Raw genomic sequence first — 18672 nt, 5'->3', positions numbered from 1 at the left:
GAAGGCACTACCTAATTTAATATAGTATGAGAAAGATAAAAGAAGCCCAAGACTAGAATGCAGATGAAGGATGACAAGATGGCATGAGAATCTTCAAGCATACGAAAGTAAAAATGGATGTTTGGACTAGGAAATGTTCTCACTTTTTTTAAAAAACCACTGAGGACTTTCTGTGATGTAGCAGAGGACAGAGATAAAATATGAAAATAAAGCTCTATTGAGTTTATAAAAGTCAATTCATATACAAAGAAGAGAATGGCAGGCACCTCCTACTGCACGTCAGCCTGAAATAATGATGAGAAGAGTGTTTGAACAACACACTTGGTCTTTGGCAACAAGACTCAGGGCATTCTTGGCACTTTGTGCTATTTAGGACTACTGATGCACTGACTGCAGGAGCTGCCCAGAGAAAACACCATGTGGTATTCTAAACACAAAATCAGCAGTTTCCTAACTTCCAAATGCAGCTTCCTCTTCTAATGGGCTTGCAATCCTTAACAACCACATCCACGGCTGTATTTCTGGCAAGCCCATAATCCCACCATTAATGCTGCAAGTCTGCATCTCACAGAAAATTTTTCAGTTTTCAATATGATTTCCAAAGACTGCAGGATCAAGAGAAGTGCCATCATTACATTCCATTTAAAACACTCATACTGAAGAGGAAGAAAACCCTTCATTCTCTAAATACCCATTTCTCAGCTACAACTCCCAGTGAATTTACACAAAAGACACAAGGAAGAGAAGGGGGAACAATCACAAGAGAGGCAACAACCTGAAGGAATACCACACCAAAAAAACCCTTTCACTTTTCACACCTCCCTAAGCTTGCCATCATACGTTTCTAACAAAAAACTAAGTAACAAAAGCTTACAAAATGCTTAGATATAAAAATGAATTCTTAGTCTGAAAGCCAGCCCTGTTTCTCAGCTCTAAAATGAATTGTGACATCATACATAATAGAGGGTTCATTAAAAAGAACAGAAAGCAGTACTTCTATGCAGTGCATTACCTCTTCTCAAAGAGAAATGGTACCATCATGTTGTTAAATACCATCATTCTCTGAATTCTTACTTCTGAGACACCAGGAAGTTAATAGCACCCGAGGGGCCCATTAGCAGCAGATGCATTATCTATCCAATGAGCAGACCAAAGTGTATTTATTTAGGAAATTACTTGCTCTAATTATTAATAAACCATTTCCAATTTCAACCTTCAACCTAGGGAAACTGAGAATCAATACAGCTGCTGTGCAGAGCTAACCAATATTCTCGAGACACCCATTCTAAGCAGCATCAAGCTCAAAAATAGCAAGTGATACTTAAACGCAGATGGTTTGTTGCATTTGCAATTGGAAGCAGCAGGAAAGGATAATGAAGAGCTGGAAGTGCAGTGTGTACTCTTGTTGGCAAAAACTGGATGCTTGCCAGTATTAAGAGGAATATCACAAATTAAAATTTTAAAAAGATCCACTTATTGGCTAAAACAATAGCATTTTGATGACTCCTGTAGACGCTCATCCAAACATGCATTTCCCCTGTTTTACTACCACAGAAACAACAGCTAGGAATATCCCATGCCTGATGATAACCTGGCACCAGAGTATTAATCCATATATAGCTCAAACTTCCCACAGCTTCTATGGAGCCCATTTGGAACTGTAAAAAGAAAAATCCTTTCCAGATGTTGTCCAAGGTAGAATAACATCAATAAAACACTGGGAGAAATCATCTGTAAGCATGCTCCTCTGTATGTACCTGAATTTGCACAGAATCCCACACACCACGCTCAACTCTCATACCTGATCTTTTATAAAATCCTTCATTTGAAGCTTATTCTAATTGGTCAACAATAGTCTGTATGAGTTAAACTAATCAAAATCAACGATGGAAGCCTTAAAAGTACATTTAGTCTCCAAGACTGCACGGCAGAACTTAGCTGGAATCTGAAGTTTCAAAAAACTGTCAGAAACAACACCAAGCATATTACATCTATTTATTGCCAGAATTCCTTCAATAATGGCTGACTGAAAAAGTTTATTCAGGCACTTCAACTGCTTCAACTTTGAACTACCTGTTCAAAACAGATGCTTTCTACTTACATTACAATATTTATATTTGTCTACAGTAATTCACATATTTTCTCTTCCATACAACAAAATAGAACACTGGTTTCTAGGCCATTATTTAGAGCCTAGTTTTGTTAGGCTGAGTTTGCTAGGCTAAATTTCTAGACTTCCTCAAAAAAACATTCCTAACAGTGCTGACTATGGTATAGTATGCAAAAAAAAACCCCTGCCACCTAATATTTTATTATTATTTTTTTTAAGTTAACACTTTCTTAAGATACAGTATCTTAAGTTTTACATCAATATTGTCCATTAACAGTACCAAACTGAAATACAAATATTATTATTGCAGTAATACCCATAAATCTTACAGTTTCTATCTTATTCCAAGCGTATCAGCAACTTAGCTCCAGGAACCATTACCAATACAACTGCACAGAAAGTACACATTCTTTAAAATGCATTTTTCATTTCTATAAAACTGCACCTAAAAAGGAATCAAGCTAACACACTTGATTTGTAGCTTGTACGTCTACTAACAGTAATGCATCTATACATTTTCATACTATTTATGGGGTTAACAAAATGATTTCTACAATTGTCTGAAATGAACACAATGAAACATCCATGGAAATTTCTATCACAGACTATTTTCTTGAATTGCAGAACCACCAATTTAGACAAACACAAATGAAAAGGCAAAAGTATTTGGCTGAGGAAGGAAATGAAAAAACATCCTGTCTACGCAAATATTCCCAGCAGCAGACACTTGGACCACAATGTTTATTTTAATGGATACAGAGTGAGTGAGAAAATAAAATAACTTTTCTTATAATATTTCAAAGCTGCTAATCTTTTTATTAACATTATACACACAATCACGGGCCTGCTGGCATTATTGCTGGGTTGACAGGCTTCCTGCATACCCTATATGGCTGAGAATATATGCAAAACTCAGCCAAAGACAGAGACCACATCCCCTAAATCCAGAGAGCACGTAAGACCCACAAGGTGATTCCATAAAGCTTTAAGGTTTCAGATTAAACTCCTTATCATATGTGATATTTTCTCTCTGCGACTTCAAATAGAAGATCCAATGTTTTACCATGACAAGCACTCTGAAAACTTAAAAATCTGTGTTGCTCAAAGATTTACCTGTTGTATTTGAATTATTTTTTTTCTAAGACACTGCTCATATTTTAAACTCAAAAGATTAGACCCTTGGTTTCCAGTCTTACCCAAAGCACAGTATTCTGACTTTGGCACACAGATCTAGTGAAGACCTCAAAAGACACAGTAAAGCTTCCACCCCTTTACACACACCTTTGCCTATGATATCTCTCAAATACAAAGCATGGGGAGACAGTGTGTTGAATGAAGGCCAAAATACAGGACCTTCTTGACCAATTCCTTGATCTAAAGCTGAATTACTGAGTGATGGTGAAGACTTCACCTCTGTGTACCCCAGTTTCTAAAGCTGTAAAATGGGAATAGAAAGTTAAGCTACTGGTTACACAGCCAGGATACATACATATCTGTAAATGTTTTGAAGGTACTCAGATTAAACCTCTAAAAGGCAATTTCCTTTATTATTTATATTTTAATATATTGATATTTTATTTTTATTTCAAAGCAGACATTAATTTTCTAATTAAAAATCTCAGATTCTACCTAATAATAATACCATGAATGATGCTACTTACATAGCAGTTTTATACTCTAGGTCTTCTCAAGAGCCTGTGATATAGTCTGTGTGTCCTTCACTGTGTTCAGGTACCAGCATGGAAAAACCAGCAGCAACTCAGAGCAGACTGGTAGGTGACTTCAGGTCAGTCATTTAAGCTTGCAGAAGCCACCTTGTGTTTCCTTCATACTCAGGGAAGGAAAAAAGGCTACTTCTGCAGGGATTATTTAGTTCATCTTAAAAAAATACCTAATGCAGACTAGATGGAGGTGCTCATTTCCCTTCAGTGATTCCAAAGGAAACAGAGTGATGGCCTCAGAATCACACACGCAGCTCTCAAACATTTTAAGTTACAAGAGTGGTCCTTCCAAACTCATAGATCAGAGGGAAAAATAGTCTTTAAATTGCTACTGATTTCTAGCCCATATACATGTAGCTACTTTCCTCCAACTTTATACTTTTGAGTGTTATCTGGGTGAAAACTTTCCAGTCTGTTGTTCACCTAATCAGTTGCCCTTTTAGCAGTTTACTTTATATACTATTACCCAATGTGACACAAAAATTGTCAGTCATATATATGAGAGCGGAATCTACCTTGGCAGGCCTAGATTTGCAAGGAGTTTGTACTCTATACACCTTGCAGATTCCTCACACTTGCTCTCATTTGAAAGCACATCAGCTGAGATCAGCTGCTGCCTCCTCCCTGCACTGAGGGATGCTCAGCAGTACTGATGGCCAAGTGACCACAATTCAGCCTTGTCAATAGACACCACCAGCTCATTTTCAGGTCATGCTGCCAAATACACCTTTCCACTCAAACTTACTAAATGCTGAGGACAAGCAAAAAGTTTTTTTATCTTATGGAATGCTGCATTTGTTGAGGGGTGCAGTAACTTTAATTTTGTACACTATTTAGAATTCAGTATTTCATTTTTATTCTGTTTTTCTTTGAAGTCCAGAGTTTGCTGGGTTTCATTACATTAAAGCCTCACTACAAGCATGTAAGCATTCATTAAAAAAAAACCCACACCAAACAACCAACAACATCCAACATTAATTTTACAACTTGCATGTACTTAAAAACTTTCCACTGCTAGGGACAGATTCCCTCTATTTCCAACACATATTGCTTTGATAATAATGCCATTTTCAATTACAGTATTTTTCTGATGTTGACAGAGGAAAGAAAGAAGCACATTTGTGTGGCACTATACTAGCTACATCTCAGGAGATCTAAATCCAGTTCTCAGTTTACCACACACAATCACAATCACTAAGGATGGCAACTCGGATGTCCTTCAGCCAGGCCTCTCACACATGCAAAACAAACACACAAAGGGCTGCAATGACAAAAGTCCAAATTTGCTCCTGTACCAAAGGCTGTCCCTTCCATGGGAAGGACCAGGAAGTACTGCACTTGATGCTCTAGGGGGTTAAGTACCTCAGCTTTACTATAACCAATTAAAAGCAAATAGCCATAAAAGTGCAGATACTACTGTAGGGTAATAAACCAGACTTTATCAGTGACAGTGGTGCACATTACAAACTTCAAACTCATTCCTTGCTCTAATCCATCAGAAACTTCCTGGCTTTAACAGGCTATAAACAGCAGAAGCTTTGAAGTCCAAGGATTAGGATCACTAATAGACAGACTGAACTAGAGACTGGCTGAAGAGCCAAGTGGAATGCTCAGCATGGATCTGGAATAAAAGAAGTTAATTTAATCAAACTGACCTCTCTCTAGCCATAGGCCAAGAGATTACAATAGTTACGACAGCAATAAAGGGACATGGGATGCTAGAAACAAATATTTATTTGCATCAATGCAATGCTTAGGCTAACGTAAGGGCAAAACTGCCTGTGCTTTCAACTGTGCTCTCAAAATCCACAATGTTAAGCCCTATAGGCAAAGGTGTTTGATTTTTTTAAACTAGTTTATGACTTAGTGACAATTGAGGCAGAAAAAAGTTAAACACTTTAATTTTCAATAAATTCTAAATGCAAGATTGACCAAACATTTTAACAAAAACAATCATTCTAATAATTTATTTGCTTCAATTCTCCTGTATCTCAGAATCACTCTAGGGAAATGTGGAAATAATCAATTTGGGTTAAATCCACCTGCATTCAGTGATCACATAACTGAATATAACACTAAGCATTTTTGCTTTCAGAAAAAAAACTTACTGCAAAAATTGCACTTATCATCAATTTATATGCAACACTTCTCATTCTAAGAGACTGCAAAACATTTAATAAGTCACTAAACTTGAGGTCTTTAGCACAGCAGTATTACAGAACACTTTTTAAAGCAAACAATAAACCTACTCTGCTTTAAACTGGAGCAAGTTGCCAAAATGGCAAATGAGTCAAGTGAATGCTAGCAACAGCTTGGCTCTGAGAAGCTGTTAGAAGATGGTAAATTGAGACAAGGAGTCAGGGATTAATTTTTACATTGCATCTTGCCACTACACACAACAGCTAACTTGGAATAGTGGAAAACAGCAGCAGCTGAAACCTCTGAAAAGATATTTACAAAGCAAGGAATCCTAACGACACACTTCATTCACTACAGAAGAATCCACAAGGCTCTGTACCACCAAATATAGTATGTTTTTGAACACTTATTCCTAGAAGGCAACATTTCTTCTCCCACACAAAATCACTACGCTTTCAGATGAGAATGAGATTTCTATGTACAGCGTATGGGAAACAAACTAATCTATCTACAGTATTTCATCAAGAATCAGGAGGCTTTAATTGCCCAGAAAAATGCTCAGGATTTTAGTATTTGTGTTCTGAACTTGGAAGAAGCTCATCCAAGGAAGCAATAAGCATGGAAATTAAACAAGCCACATTGGAGTGGCTGCCTGGCACTGGAGGTATTACCACAGGCCAAGCCCAGCTACTTTGATTTCATAAAGGAATTCACCAATGTCAGAACCTCTGCTTCCAGCTGAGAACCTGGGAGAAGAGTAAAAGCAGACAGCCCAAGGCTGAGAAAAGAGGGAGCTGGTGGGAGACAGAGCAGCAACTACACATGTAGTGTTATATGGAAGGAGACAGAGAAACATGGGACTAGGATCTTGGGTTTGAAAACACAGGCAGCAAGCTATGAGGACTGGGCAGCCTGAGACTGAGGGCCTGGCATGAGAGGATACAGTATGGCAGAACGCCAGGCCAGCAGATATCCATGCCAGCAAAGCACACCTCAGCTACTGAAAATTAAACGAATTAATTCAGAGATTTACGGCACTGAGTTCACAGTAGAGTCATTAAAAGACTTTTGACACCAAATCTTAAAAGCTACACATTTAAATCACTTGGGAAAAGGTCTGTGAATGTGCCCTCATCTTACAATAAATATGAATTAAAAAAATTAAAAATATTGTGTAGACTTCACCTGATTCACTCCTAAGGACTATAAAGAGCAATATAGTATCATATGTGTTGAAACCAGAATCTTCTAGAAAAAGGCACATGTCTTGTCTTACTGAGCTAGCTGTAGCATTTTCACACAACATTCTGGTGGCATGGGAACTACTCAGCTACCCAAAATGTCCCAAGATTTCATTTCATCAGTCAAAATATTAATTTATTTTATAACTCCAAGTATTCAAACTACTTTGCTGCTTTGAAAAACACTTACCCTAGGAAAAAGCCTAGCAGTAGTATCACTGTGATGAGTGTCTACAGAGAAATAAAATCCAGCATTGATAAATCACAGATGGGTCTCTCCTTACTGCTTCCCAAAATAAAGCCAGAAATGTTTCTGTAACTGTTGCATCTGTTACCTTTGATTCAGAAGTCAGCTGCACAACCACTGGTATGCTTTTTTTCTTTTAATCTACTTTGGCTTGTCTCATTTCACTTTCAAAAACATTGCCACCCAAAAAAATCCAATTTTATTATTTTGAAAGTAACCATGAAATACTTTTCAAAGACATATTAACAAAGTAGAAGAGATCATTCTGTAACAGGTGCAAGCAGGCATTCTACCCTCAGTTTCACTCTCCTCCACCACACCTACCACGGGGGTCTTACCTTCTGGTGGATTCTTATTCTGGTTGTTCCAGACAACTAACAATTTGGATAGACTAGGCACTTTAGACACCTCCGTGATGACTCGGAAAAGGCTCTCCACCCGGTCATAGGTCAGAACTATGGCTGTGAAACCCTGGGACTGTGGTGGGATCAGTGGAAGGAAGAGTGGGTTGCTCACACTGCTCCATTTCTGTGAAGAAAAAAAGAAAAAAGGAAAACAATTTGATTCAAGTGATTTAATCACAGTAGGGAGTAATTATTACAGCAGGGTGTACTTTGTGTAGCCAGCACCTAACTGACAGATTTTTAATTGGCTCAGATCAGGCACATTGATTCTCCAATTATGGCAACAGGTGACTTCAGCAATTTCTCAAAACCTTTCTTAATTCAACTTTCATTTTTGTCTTGCTGTAATGTTGCAAACGAGAGGGTTTAGGTAAAAAATAAAGTGGAAGAAACTAATATTACCAAAGAAAAACCAAGCTGAATCTTGAACCTAGCTAGCATGACTCAATTCTCATTTACTAATCCCTATTTCAAGACATTTGTATTTATAGTAAGGACTCTATAAACAACAAGAAACTTAACTCAGCAATACAGTTTCAGAAGCTAAAAAGAGTTAACAACAACAAAACCAAAGCAAAACATAAACCTGACATAAAGTGGGTACCCAAGTAAAAAAGGCAAAAGCAGGCACTAAGAGGAATAAGGTACTAACTTCCACAAAACTGTGTTAAAGGGTGAAAAAAACACCTATTGTGTGGTTTTTCTTAAAAAAAAGGGCATAAGATGCAAAGATGAATTTCTGATCATTACCTTGTGAATTTTAACCAGGGCATTCTTTTTTAAAGGCCTTACTGCAACACAGTGCCAGCATAAGGAAGACAGCTCAGCTGGCAAAAGACAAGACAGACAACTAAATTCTTGCTGAATGTGCCAACCTCCTTTGGAGTCAACAACATGGGGGAGGAAGCAGTGAAGGGACCATTTGACAGGAATGAAAGTGCCAGCATTTCAGTCTCAACTTTTCCATTCCAGCTGATGTTCCAAGCAGGGGTCGGACAGAGAAGCAAAGGGAAAAACAAGACCTTTTGGGACGAGGTGAAAAGGGGAGTTAGGAAAGCATAAACTGAGTGATGCTGTTTTGCAGGAAAGTCTTGAATCCTAGCCTGTAAAAACCATGAACACTCACAAGAGGTTAGTAACAGCCAGCAGTTTACAGAAACACTGTGAGAACCTCCACCTAATCTCATACTATAAGCCTGCTTGTATCAAGAGGAAAGCAAGTTTCACAAGCTCAAAGTTATCAGCTCATATTTGCAGGAAGTAAACTTTGCCATTTTCCATTTCTTTACTTAGTCTTTCAGTTACTTCACACACCCAACAATCATCCTTCTCATGTTTAGTGGTTAGACACCTCTAATTATAATAATTTCAAGAATTAGTAGAATAGAGCGCCTATTTACTAAAAGAGATCATAACATTTTAACCATTTTGGCAAAGGAAAATAAATAAAAAGAAAAGGGTATGAATATAATTTACTTCTACAAACAAATCAACACTGAAGTGGGGGATATATATGAGGTGAAAACGAGACACAGCATTGACACACTGCTTTATCCAGGATGGTCTAAAGGTATGTGACAGGCAGGGATCTATCAGTAGGAGTAAAAACCTTTAGCAATCTTCCTAAAAGAGTTGGAAAGATGAACTGGTCTTCAGCTACACATATTTTATCAAGTCTGGTACAAGAAGCATTCAACAGAAACTGTGCATGAGGTTCCTAATGGAAAGCATGAAGCTCTTGTTTTTACCCAACAGGAGCAATATGATAACGCAGAAATAGTAACAGCATAATCTGGAACTTCCATTCGTGAAACGGATGTGGCTAGCTGTGATAGCAGAGGACTACAGTAATTCCGAAAATATATATCCATTACTTTAGCAACTGGTATGTGCAGAGACAAATCTGCATTCAGATTATGACATTTTCTAAAATTCAAGCTTTAATACACAATTTTGCTCATTTTACCAGAAGACTAGTGGCAGAGGCAGACAGCCTTCTGATTTTGATCCAGCTTCAATAATTCCTACAGCAAATCACAATCCATCTCATTAAAGCTTTACAGACTTGTTTCCACACAACCCCCACCCCAAGACTGCTATTACCCAAATGACCCTTGTAATGCCAAGCAGCTTCTTAAAATGACTTTCAGATACCTCTTTTCATTAATACTTGAAGCAGAGGTTTCACACCCTACTCAGTAGAGTGCCAAGAAAATCTTACATTTCTGCCCTACCAGAAGAAATAAATGGTAGAGTCATTGATGGATAATGCTGTTATTTCCTACTTATGGAAGAGCATTGACATCTAAATTAATAGCTCCCTCAAAGTTTTTCTAGCAACTTTTTCTCTCTGGCCACAGCATTTCCTAACAAATTACTTGCTATAATATCCTTGGAAAAGGATTATTACTTTTCTATCACCTAAGACTATTTTAAGTACTTACAGTAAAACATACAGATAGATGTTCACACGTGAACACATGCATATGTGCCTAAATATTATCATGCTTTCTCTTAAAAACCTCAGTTTTATGTGTATTACTTAATTTTCCAACTTCTACTACTTCCAGAAAGGCATAAAAATTCTCCCCTGCTGGCTACAACTTTAAAGAAAAATAATAAATAAGGCAACTTTTGAGGTGTTTTTGTTCATGCATCTACTAAAGGATGATGGAGGGAGGGAAAAGCCTGTAGACACTCTCTAATGGATGGAAGAACCAAGCCTCTTATTTGAGAAAAACATTTCAAAAAGGCAATTAAGCATCTCTCAAGTGCCATTAAAAGCCAACCCCCTGCTGCCTGCCTGAAGAGTGTGTCTACTGTCTAGAGACCTATTGACCCCACTTTCTGCAGGAAATCAGGCAAATTCAAGCCTCCATAATTTGCTAAAGTCTTCCAGATTTCTGCTTGGGAAAAGCAAACCATATAGGCAATTAATTCAACAGCAACCTAATTGAATCTCCATTATGGCAGCAAAGCATGAAATGGATAATGACCTAAGGATGGGTTCTCCCAGTCAATGCTCAAGAAACCAAGTGGTGAAGGAACATTTGCTCCCATCCTGTATTTATTAACATTCTTGACAGAAATTCACAGTAACTTTCACTCCCAGAGAGAAGAGCAAACAGCAACAGAGGACTGATAATCCATCACCTTTCTTTGACAAAGCGCTGACACTCAGCTAGGGGTAAGACAACCCTTCATTCTTGCCCTCCCAGGTAAAATCATTAGAGAAGCCAGCATAATTAATCCAGGATTAATAGGTTGTTTGTCATGGATCATTTTTATGGGCAAAAAGGATCAAGTTCAAATGCCACTATCCTAAGAGCAAGCTCATTTCACTTATGTCTCACAGTCTCAGTTATCTGACAGCTCTTTGCAGTTCACATGCAAAGCCAAAGTAGTGAGACCTGAATGACAGTGAGAACTTAGTGATAGCCTGAAGCTAGGGAAGGAGGAGAATTCAGGAATGGACATGTATATACGCAAGGATTCAGAACGCTGCAGCTGTCCCATGCATGCTTTCCACTAAAGTGTGTATGTGTAATAATGCCTTAGAAATAAAGTGTCTTCCTTTACTATAGATCCATTGTCCTCCCTCTTGGTTATTAAAAACAACTTGACTCTATTTTAGGAACAGTTAACACATTAAGGAGAAGGTATCAAGGGAGTTGAGTTCTCATGTGAGATGCTTAAGGTTGGTCTTGATGTGGAGACTTTAGGTTCAAGTTAGCAGAGAAGTTTTAAACAGACCATTCTTAGCAGGATACAGAAGTGAGACCAAAACTGGTCTGAGAACTGGCCAATCATTATAAATGCTACAGAGTCTCAAAGGTATTGGCAAAATAACAGATATAAGTAAGACAGGGTCCTACCCCAAAACTTCTTCTTTGGGTGTACACTAAGTACCATTGAAAAATACTTGTGGAAAGACAAAGCAGACACTTTACAAATTGCATCACAGAATGGTCTCTAGGAAAACAAGGCTATGTAAGATGTCCCAAACAATAGAAGAGAGCCAAGAACTTAGTGGGAAAACTCAGCAACAGCATTTGAGAACAATAAAATTGAACTGCTTCCATGAGATAGATAGTAAGGCTTTCCTCCATATGTATTTTATTTTCAACAACTAGACTTGACACTTGTTGTAACCAACATACTGGTGAAACCACAGGGTATGAACAACTCACTGACTTTTAAAAGCACAGAGATAACACTGTATTGAATATAAACAGTAGCTAAGCAGTTCTACACATCTAAGCAAAGCAGGGATATATATTCCCTGCCTCTGTGGGTAAGGCTTTTTCAGCTGGGTTGTTTTGAGTATGATTCTAACCTCAATGTGGTTTCAATTATGCATTACCAGACCAAAAAAAGCCTTGATTTATTCTATTTTGCTCCAATTATTTATGATAAGTTTCTATTGAATACTTTGAGAAAGTGTTTCATCATGTTTCCCATCCTCAAGTGGTCACAGGGCAAAACCAAAGGAATTCACTCTCTCTACTTCTCCAGAACCAACCCCAGTGCTTACACTCTGCAGAATCACAAGCCAAGTAGCAGTGGCCATCATTTCACATTTTGATGAAAATTATACCTCCCCAAAAATATTTTAGCCACAAGACCCACAGAATTTTCTACCTGTTCCTTTTTCGGTGATGGAATCTGATACTGTCATGAATCTTGAATTCTGAGTTTCCAAATACATCACGTAACCGAAACACATCAGCATCTTTTTTTTGTTAAGTCTCTTAAATCTCATCAGTTGTCTGAGTCCTTCTGTCAGAAACTATTGGCTGAACACTTTCTTTGATATAAAGACTCAGCTTCAGGCTCGTCTCTTCAACTCCTTAATTTCAATAACGTGTCAAAGGAATACATTTGCAGCAGGAAGAGGAGAATTATCAAGAACTGAGTTCATATTTACAGTTGTAATAATAATTTGCTTTTTGGAATACATCAATTTTATTGCCATTCTTTTTTAAGAATAAGAATACGAAAAATATTACAACATTATAACTTGGATAAGGATATTCAAACAATTGGAAAGAGAACCAAGAAAAAGATTAATGTTTTTCTGTGGTTTTGTTTTTTTTCCCCCCTGTTCTAAGTCGACATAGCAACTTGTAATCCAAAAAAAAACAAGGGTATGACAGAATCTGAATTGGGAAAACAGAGCTTAACAGACCTTTCATGTTCCATAAGCCAGAAAAGACAGGTACTGCTGAAAAGATGACTTGAGGAATCCAAAGCCGCAAAGTCACATTATTTGAAAATACTTTTTATAATTCATTACTCCCACTACCTAAAATAAAGCTGCACAGTTACGAAGCCACAGGAGGCAACAGGCAGTGCAACAAAAAAGGTAAGAACCAGACTCTCACCTTATGGCAGCAAAATTGTACTGTTTCTTTGGGTGCATCTCAAAACCAGCTTTGCTGAGATTAAAAACCTATCTTTCACTTGTATATATAGATGACTACTCAGCTAAAGACACAGAAAAAGTTAATGGAGGAAATAAAAACCAACAGTATTAAGTAGTCAGGTACAGTCTTAAGAACTAAAACGTAATTAAAGTGAAATAGACAAAATCTAGTTTCAGATTTTGTAAACTAAATTAAAAAAAAAATCATCTGTGCCTCAAAGAATATAAATTTACAATGGAAATAAGCCTACACACTAAGTACTAGCCACACAACATAAGTTAATTGTGAGGTTACCTATCACTGTGCAAGAGAAAAATCCTAACCTCTGGGCAGGTAAGTTAGATAACCAACAGGTTTCATACACACACAAAAACATCAGTACTTAAAGCTGATTAAATGTGGTATCCTCGACTTGTCCGTAACATCAACAGTGCAAAAACATACCAATAAACTGAAATTTATTTAGTATAAGAAAGAATATCTATCTTCTAGCAAGGCAAACAAAGCAGAATTTCACCCAGCTGATTCAAACAATTGCACAAGGTAGCTGAAAATACAGCAGTAAAAGGAACTAATATTGTTCAATGAAAAAAATACCAGATGTGTATTGCCCAGAAAAGTGCTAGCTTGTTCTCATTTGCAAGTAAAAATAATAAATTTATGTTAATATTTCCTTAATGCTTTAAAGATGAGAAATGGTAGTAGGGCTGTAAAATACTACTCAAAGATCTAATAAACTGTTTGATTGTTTAACAAATGTCAGCTGCCTGGTAATTGGCAGAGGTGCACAAAGTTTTTGTAAATTAACATCCTACTGAGGCTTTGCTGAATGAATGGCACTTTTTGCACTAAGTGAAGTTGGTATTTTAGTTTAAAACAAAGGATGGTGCTGTTTTCTGCCTCACTGGGAGAAATGAAATTTGGTATGTTTATTGTTCAGCATAGTGATATTCTCAAGTGATTACTAAACTATGGTCTGTATCATCCAAGGTCAAAGCTCAAAAGCAGCCCCTGACAAAAAAAAAATTCTAATGTTTTACAGCTAAGTTATAAACAGGCTTGAAAGAATTTCAACAAATGCATATAAGGAAATCTGGGAAAACCCTGTCTTATTAATTTTTCAGAAACCCATATATCTTAGCAAGTTATGAGACAAAGTAAGAGGAAAATTTAAATACTCTACATAAAGAAGCAGAGTGAGAAAGTAATTCACCTCTATTAGAGCATAATACTTAACTGAAGATAATAGATCACATCTCATACCTCAGGTCATTAGTTCTAATCCAGCCCAAACCTAATCATTAGAATGCACAATGTCAAAGCAGTCAGTTTCTGGCTTACCTGAATGTAACGGCACATGCATTTACCTTCTTTGTACCTTATCCTCTCCCCTGCTGGAAAAACACCCTCCTGCACTGCTGCTGCATCCATGCTGTGGTGAAGATACTCAGGCAACAGTCTCACTAATATTTTGAGCCAATATAAGCCAAAATAATGCCAAAACAAGCAGTTTTCCAACCACCTGGGCCCTCCCCTTTTTTTTTTTTTTTTTTGCTGGGTAAGTTTTACATGATGAAAAATACTTGAGTTAATTCACCATAAGTCAATTAAAAAATTCAAAGGTAGCACACAGAGAGAGAAATAGTCATCCAACTGTAGAAGAGAACATGACTGCTGATTTTGACAACAGTACTTGCTTATAGTGGTTTAAAATTCTTGGGAAACTACAGACTCAATATAAGGTGTTTCTTTGTGTTGAGACTTCAGGAATATCTGGGGAAGAGGAATAAAGCTTATCTATATGCAGATCTAGCCATGAACATGCCTCACCAATTTTAAATGCATGAATATCACTTTTATGCTGACTGTCCAAGATAATAGCCCTTTCCTCGGATACAAACTTTGATGAGGGGATTGACTGCTTCCTAAGTTTGCAGATGACACTAAGCTGGGAGGAAGTGTCAATTTGTTTGAGGGTAGGAAGGCTTGGCAGAGAGACCTGGATAGGCTGGATCAATGGGCCAAGGCCAATGTATGAGATTTAACAAGGCCAAGTGTTGGTCCCTGCACTTCAGTCACAACAACCCCATGCAAAGCTACAGACTGGGGGATGAGTGGCTGGAAAGCTCCATGGTGAAGCATCTGGCAGTACTGGTTGACAGCCAACTTAACGTGAGCCAGCAGTGTGCCCAGGTGGCCAAGAAGGCCACAGCATCCTGGCCTGCATCAGGAATAGTCTGGCCAGCAGGAGTAGAGAAGTGATCGTGTCCCTGAACTGAACGTGTTCAGTTCTTGGGCCCCTCACTTCAGGAAGGATGTAGAGCTGATGGAGCGTGTCCAGAGAAGAGCTACCAAGCTGGTGAAAGGTCTGGAGAACAAGTCCTATGAGGAGAGGCTGAGGGAACTGGGATTGTTTAGTCTGAAGAAGAGGAGGCTGAGGGGAGACCTCATTGCTCTCTACAGCTACCTGAAAGGAGGTTGTAGGGAGGTGGGTGTTGGCCTCTTCTCCCAAGTAAGTAATGATAGGACCAGAGGAAACAGCCTGAAGCTGCGCCAGGGGAGGTTTAGACTGGATATTAGAAATAATTTCTTTACCAGAAGAGTGGCTGGACAGTGAAACAGGCTGCCCAGGGAGGTGGTGGAGTCACCATCCCTGGAAATGTTTAAAAGAAATATAGATGTGGTGCTTAGGGACGTGATTTAATCACTGAACAGGTAGATTAGGTTATAGTAGGTGGATTTAGGTTATGGCTGGACTTGATGATCCTCAAGGTCCCTTCCAATCAGGATGATTTTGTGATTCTGTTTTCGTATTTTCAGACAATAGCCATTAAGTCCCTACCAGTCCTACTTTGCAAGTGATAACAAATTTTGGGCAGCCTTTTGTGAAAGATGCAGCTTTCTCTTCATAGGTATTGTTGCTACAAACTTAATTGAGTATTTGAGGGTCCTAAAAAACGCTTTTTTTTTTTAGCATACTTACAGGCTATAATCTGTTAAGTGTTTGATAACTCAAAATAGATTCAATTCTACTGCACTACAATCAAATTAATAAAAAGCAGTACTCTATGAAATCATAGGAAATAGACTGAAATTAGATGATTAATCATAAAACTGAAAGCAAACTCCTGAGGGTGCCAATAGCTCAACAAAATGCAGAGCAAAATGTGCACCTCAGAGAGTTATGAGATACACCAACTGTCAAAGTAGGAAGAAAGCTTTTAATGCTGTATATCACACCTGAAGCAGTAGTAACAATTGAGTAGCAAAACAATTAACAAGCAAGACATTTTACTGAGCTCTATTTTTCTGTTACTTCTCAGAATCCTAGTGATATCCTAAGCAAATTCACCCCTATAAGCACACAAAGATAAAGAAACCTTAAACCAAGGAGGCAGACAAGTAAGCAACCATGGTCAAGGATTCTCCCTAGCCAAGGATTCTCCTCTGCATGACAGTAGATGAGAAGCTTGACATGAGCAGCCAGTGTGCGCTGGAGCCCAGAGCTGGGCTGCATGAAAAGAAGTGTGGCCAGCAGGATGAGGGAGCGGATTCTGCCCCTCTGCTCTGCTCTGGTGAGACCCCACCTGGAATACTGTGTACAGGTCTGGTGCTGTCACACAGGAAAGACATGGAGCTGTTGGAGAGGGTTCAGAGAAGGGCCATGAAGGTGATCAGAGGGCTGAAGAACCTCTGCTATGAAGACAGGCTGAGGGAGTTGGAGCTGTTCAGCCTGGAGAAGGCTGCAGGGAGACCTGCCAGTACCTGAAGGGGCTACAGGAAAGCTGGGGAGGGAATTTCACCAGAGAGTGCAGTGATAGGACAAGGAGTAATAGTTTTAAACTGGAAGAAGGGAGATTCAGGTTAGACATGAGGAAGAAATTATTCACCAAGAGGGTAGTAAGGTACTGGAATAGGTTGCCTAGGGAGGTTGTTGATGCCCCATCCCTGGAGGTGTTTAAGACCAGGCTGGATGAGGCTTTGTGCAGCCTGGTCTAGTGTGAGGCATCCCTGCTCATGAAGGGAGGTTGGAGCCTGATGATATTTAAGGTCCCTTCCAACCTTAACCATTCTATGATTCTGTGATCATCACCTTCTAAATTGTCTGAAGTAAGCAATTAGCTGAGTCCTGAAAAATATGCTCCCCTATAGACCAGAACTATAATATGCTCTCACCTCAAAGAGATAAAATACATTCACAGAAAAAAATCTCAAAGATAAACCAGAGAAGGCTCCAGTTACTTGCTTCAAATGAAAGAATGAGGGTAAAAATCAAACAGTATTAGCTGTCTTAAAAAAAAAAAGGCCTCAAAGAAAGATCTTTTCGTACATACTCAGAGTTACTATCAAAATCCCCAGCTAAAGATATCACAGGATTGTGTTCTGCTGCTCTACAAGTTTAACTGCTCTTGAAGAATTCCCAATCTGAATTCTGTTTTCTTTAATTGACCCTCTGAGATAGGGTCACAAACACTCTGTGTTGCTGGCTAACATGGAGCTTACACAACCCATAAAAGAACTTTTAATGATATTTCTGTTTCACATTGAAGTAAGAAATGAATTCATGCACATATTAAGCAATTTTCATAGACTAAGATAAACATAAAATTCTTTCAACTGAGACATAAAACCACCAAGGAATTGACCATTCATGGCATGAGGCATGATACGAGGTGTTAACTCCAACATTCTGGACCAATTCCAGCCTAATTGCAGTCAGTCTTCTAACTTTTCCTTGGAATTGCACATCAATACAATATTCCTGCCTACAGCTTGCACTGCCTTGGCATGCTATTGCTCTTACCTGTCCCTCCACAGTTTCAGAGTTGTATATGTTGCCATGTCTGTGGTAATAACCCCTATACTGAAAAACCTCTAGGACTAATTTTTTTTTCCAAGTATATATCAAAAAGAAAAAAAAGGAGATGTTTTTGTGTCCCCTTTAAACCCTGAGTAATCCCAAAGCCATTTTCTTTATTTTACTAAGTATTTGGTTTGCTAGCATCATCAAAGGTGCTAAGAGGTTCTGATCCCCTTCTTGTGAAGTATGTACTTAACTTCTTGTGCAGCTTAATTTCTTCCTTATATATTGACAAGTGCCACATTTGCTCTCTTTGCAATGACAACAGAAGATTACTAATGCCTTTGGCTAGGCAATGGAAAAACATCTTCTGGAACCCAGCAATGAGCTTCTAACTCTGTCAGCAACAGTTCACACTCTTATCAGCCTGAAGAGTAAACTCCCTCCTGAGCACTCCTACTGAGCTTTCAGAGACACTGTCTCTAAACTACCATAAAGTGAGACAGTTAACAAGTTTGGTTTTATTAGTAAAACAAAACTAAGTTTTATATTTTGACACAGAGAAAATTAACTGATTATGAGT

The 18672-nt window shown here is 38.2% G+C and overlaps 1 protein-coding gene across 1 annotated transcript in view; it reads right to left on the bottom strand.

The window, feature by feature from the left end:
- The window catches only part of EXT2 (exostosin glycosyltransferase 2), a 79347-nt gene that overhangs the window by 23087 nt on the left and 37588 nt on the right, over positions 1–18672 (bottom strand). The window contains exon 9 of the mRNA XM_051621067.1: positions 7797–7986. Coding sequence (XP_051477027.1) covers positions 7797–7986 — 190 coding nt within the window. The remainder of the gene's footprint in view (positions 1–7796; positions 7987–18672) is intronic.

This window comes from Apus apus, chromosome 5, assembly GCF_020740795.1.
Source record: "Apus apus isolate bApuApu2 chromosome 5, bApuApu2.pri.cur, whole genome shotgun sequence".
NCBI classification, from domain to species: domain Eukaryota; kingdom Metazoa; phylum Chordata; class Aves; order Apodiformes; family Apodidae; genus Apus; species Apus apus.
This window is presented reverse-complemented; position numbering and strand designations above follow the sequence as displayed.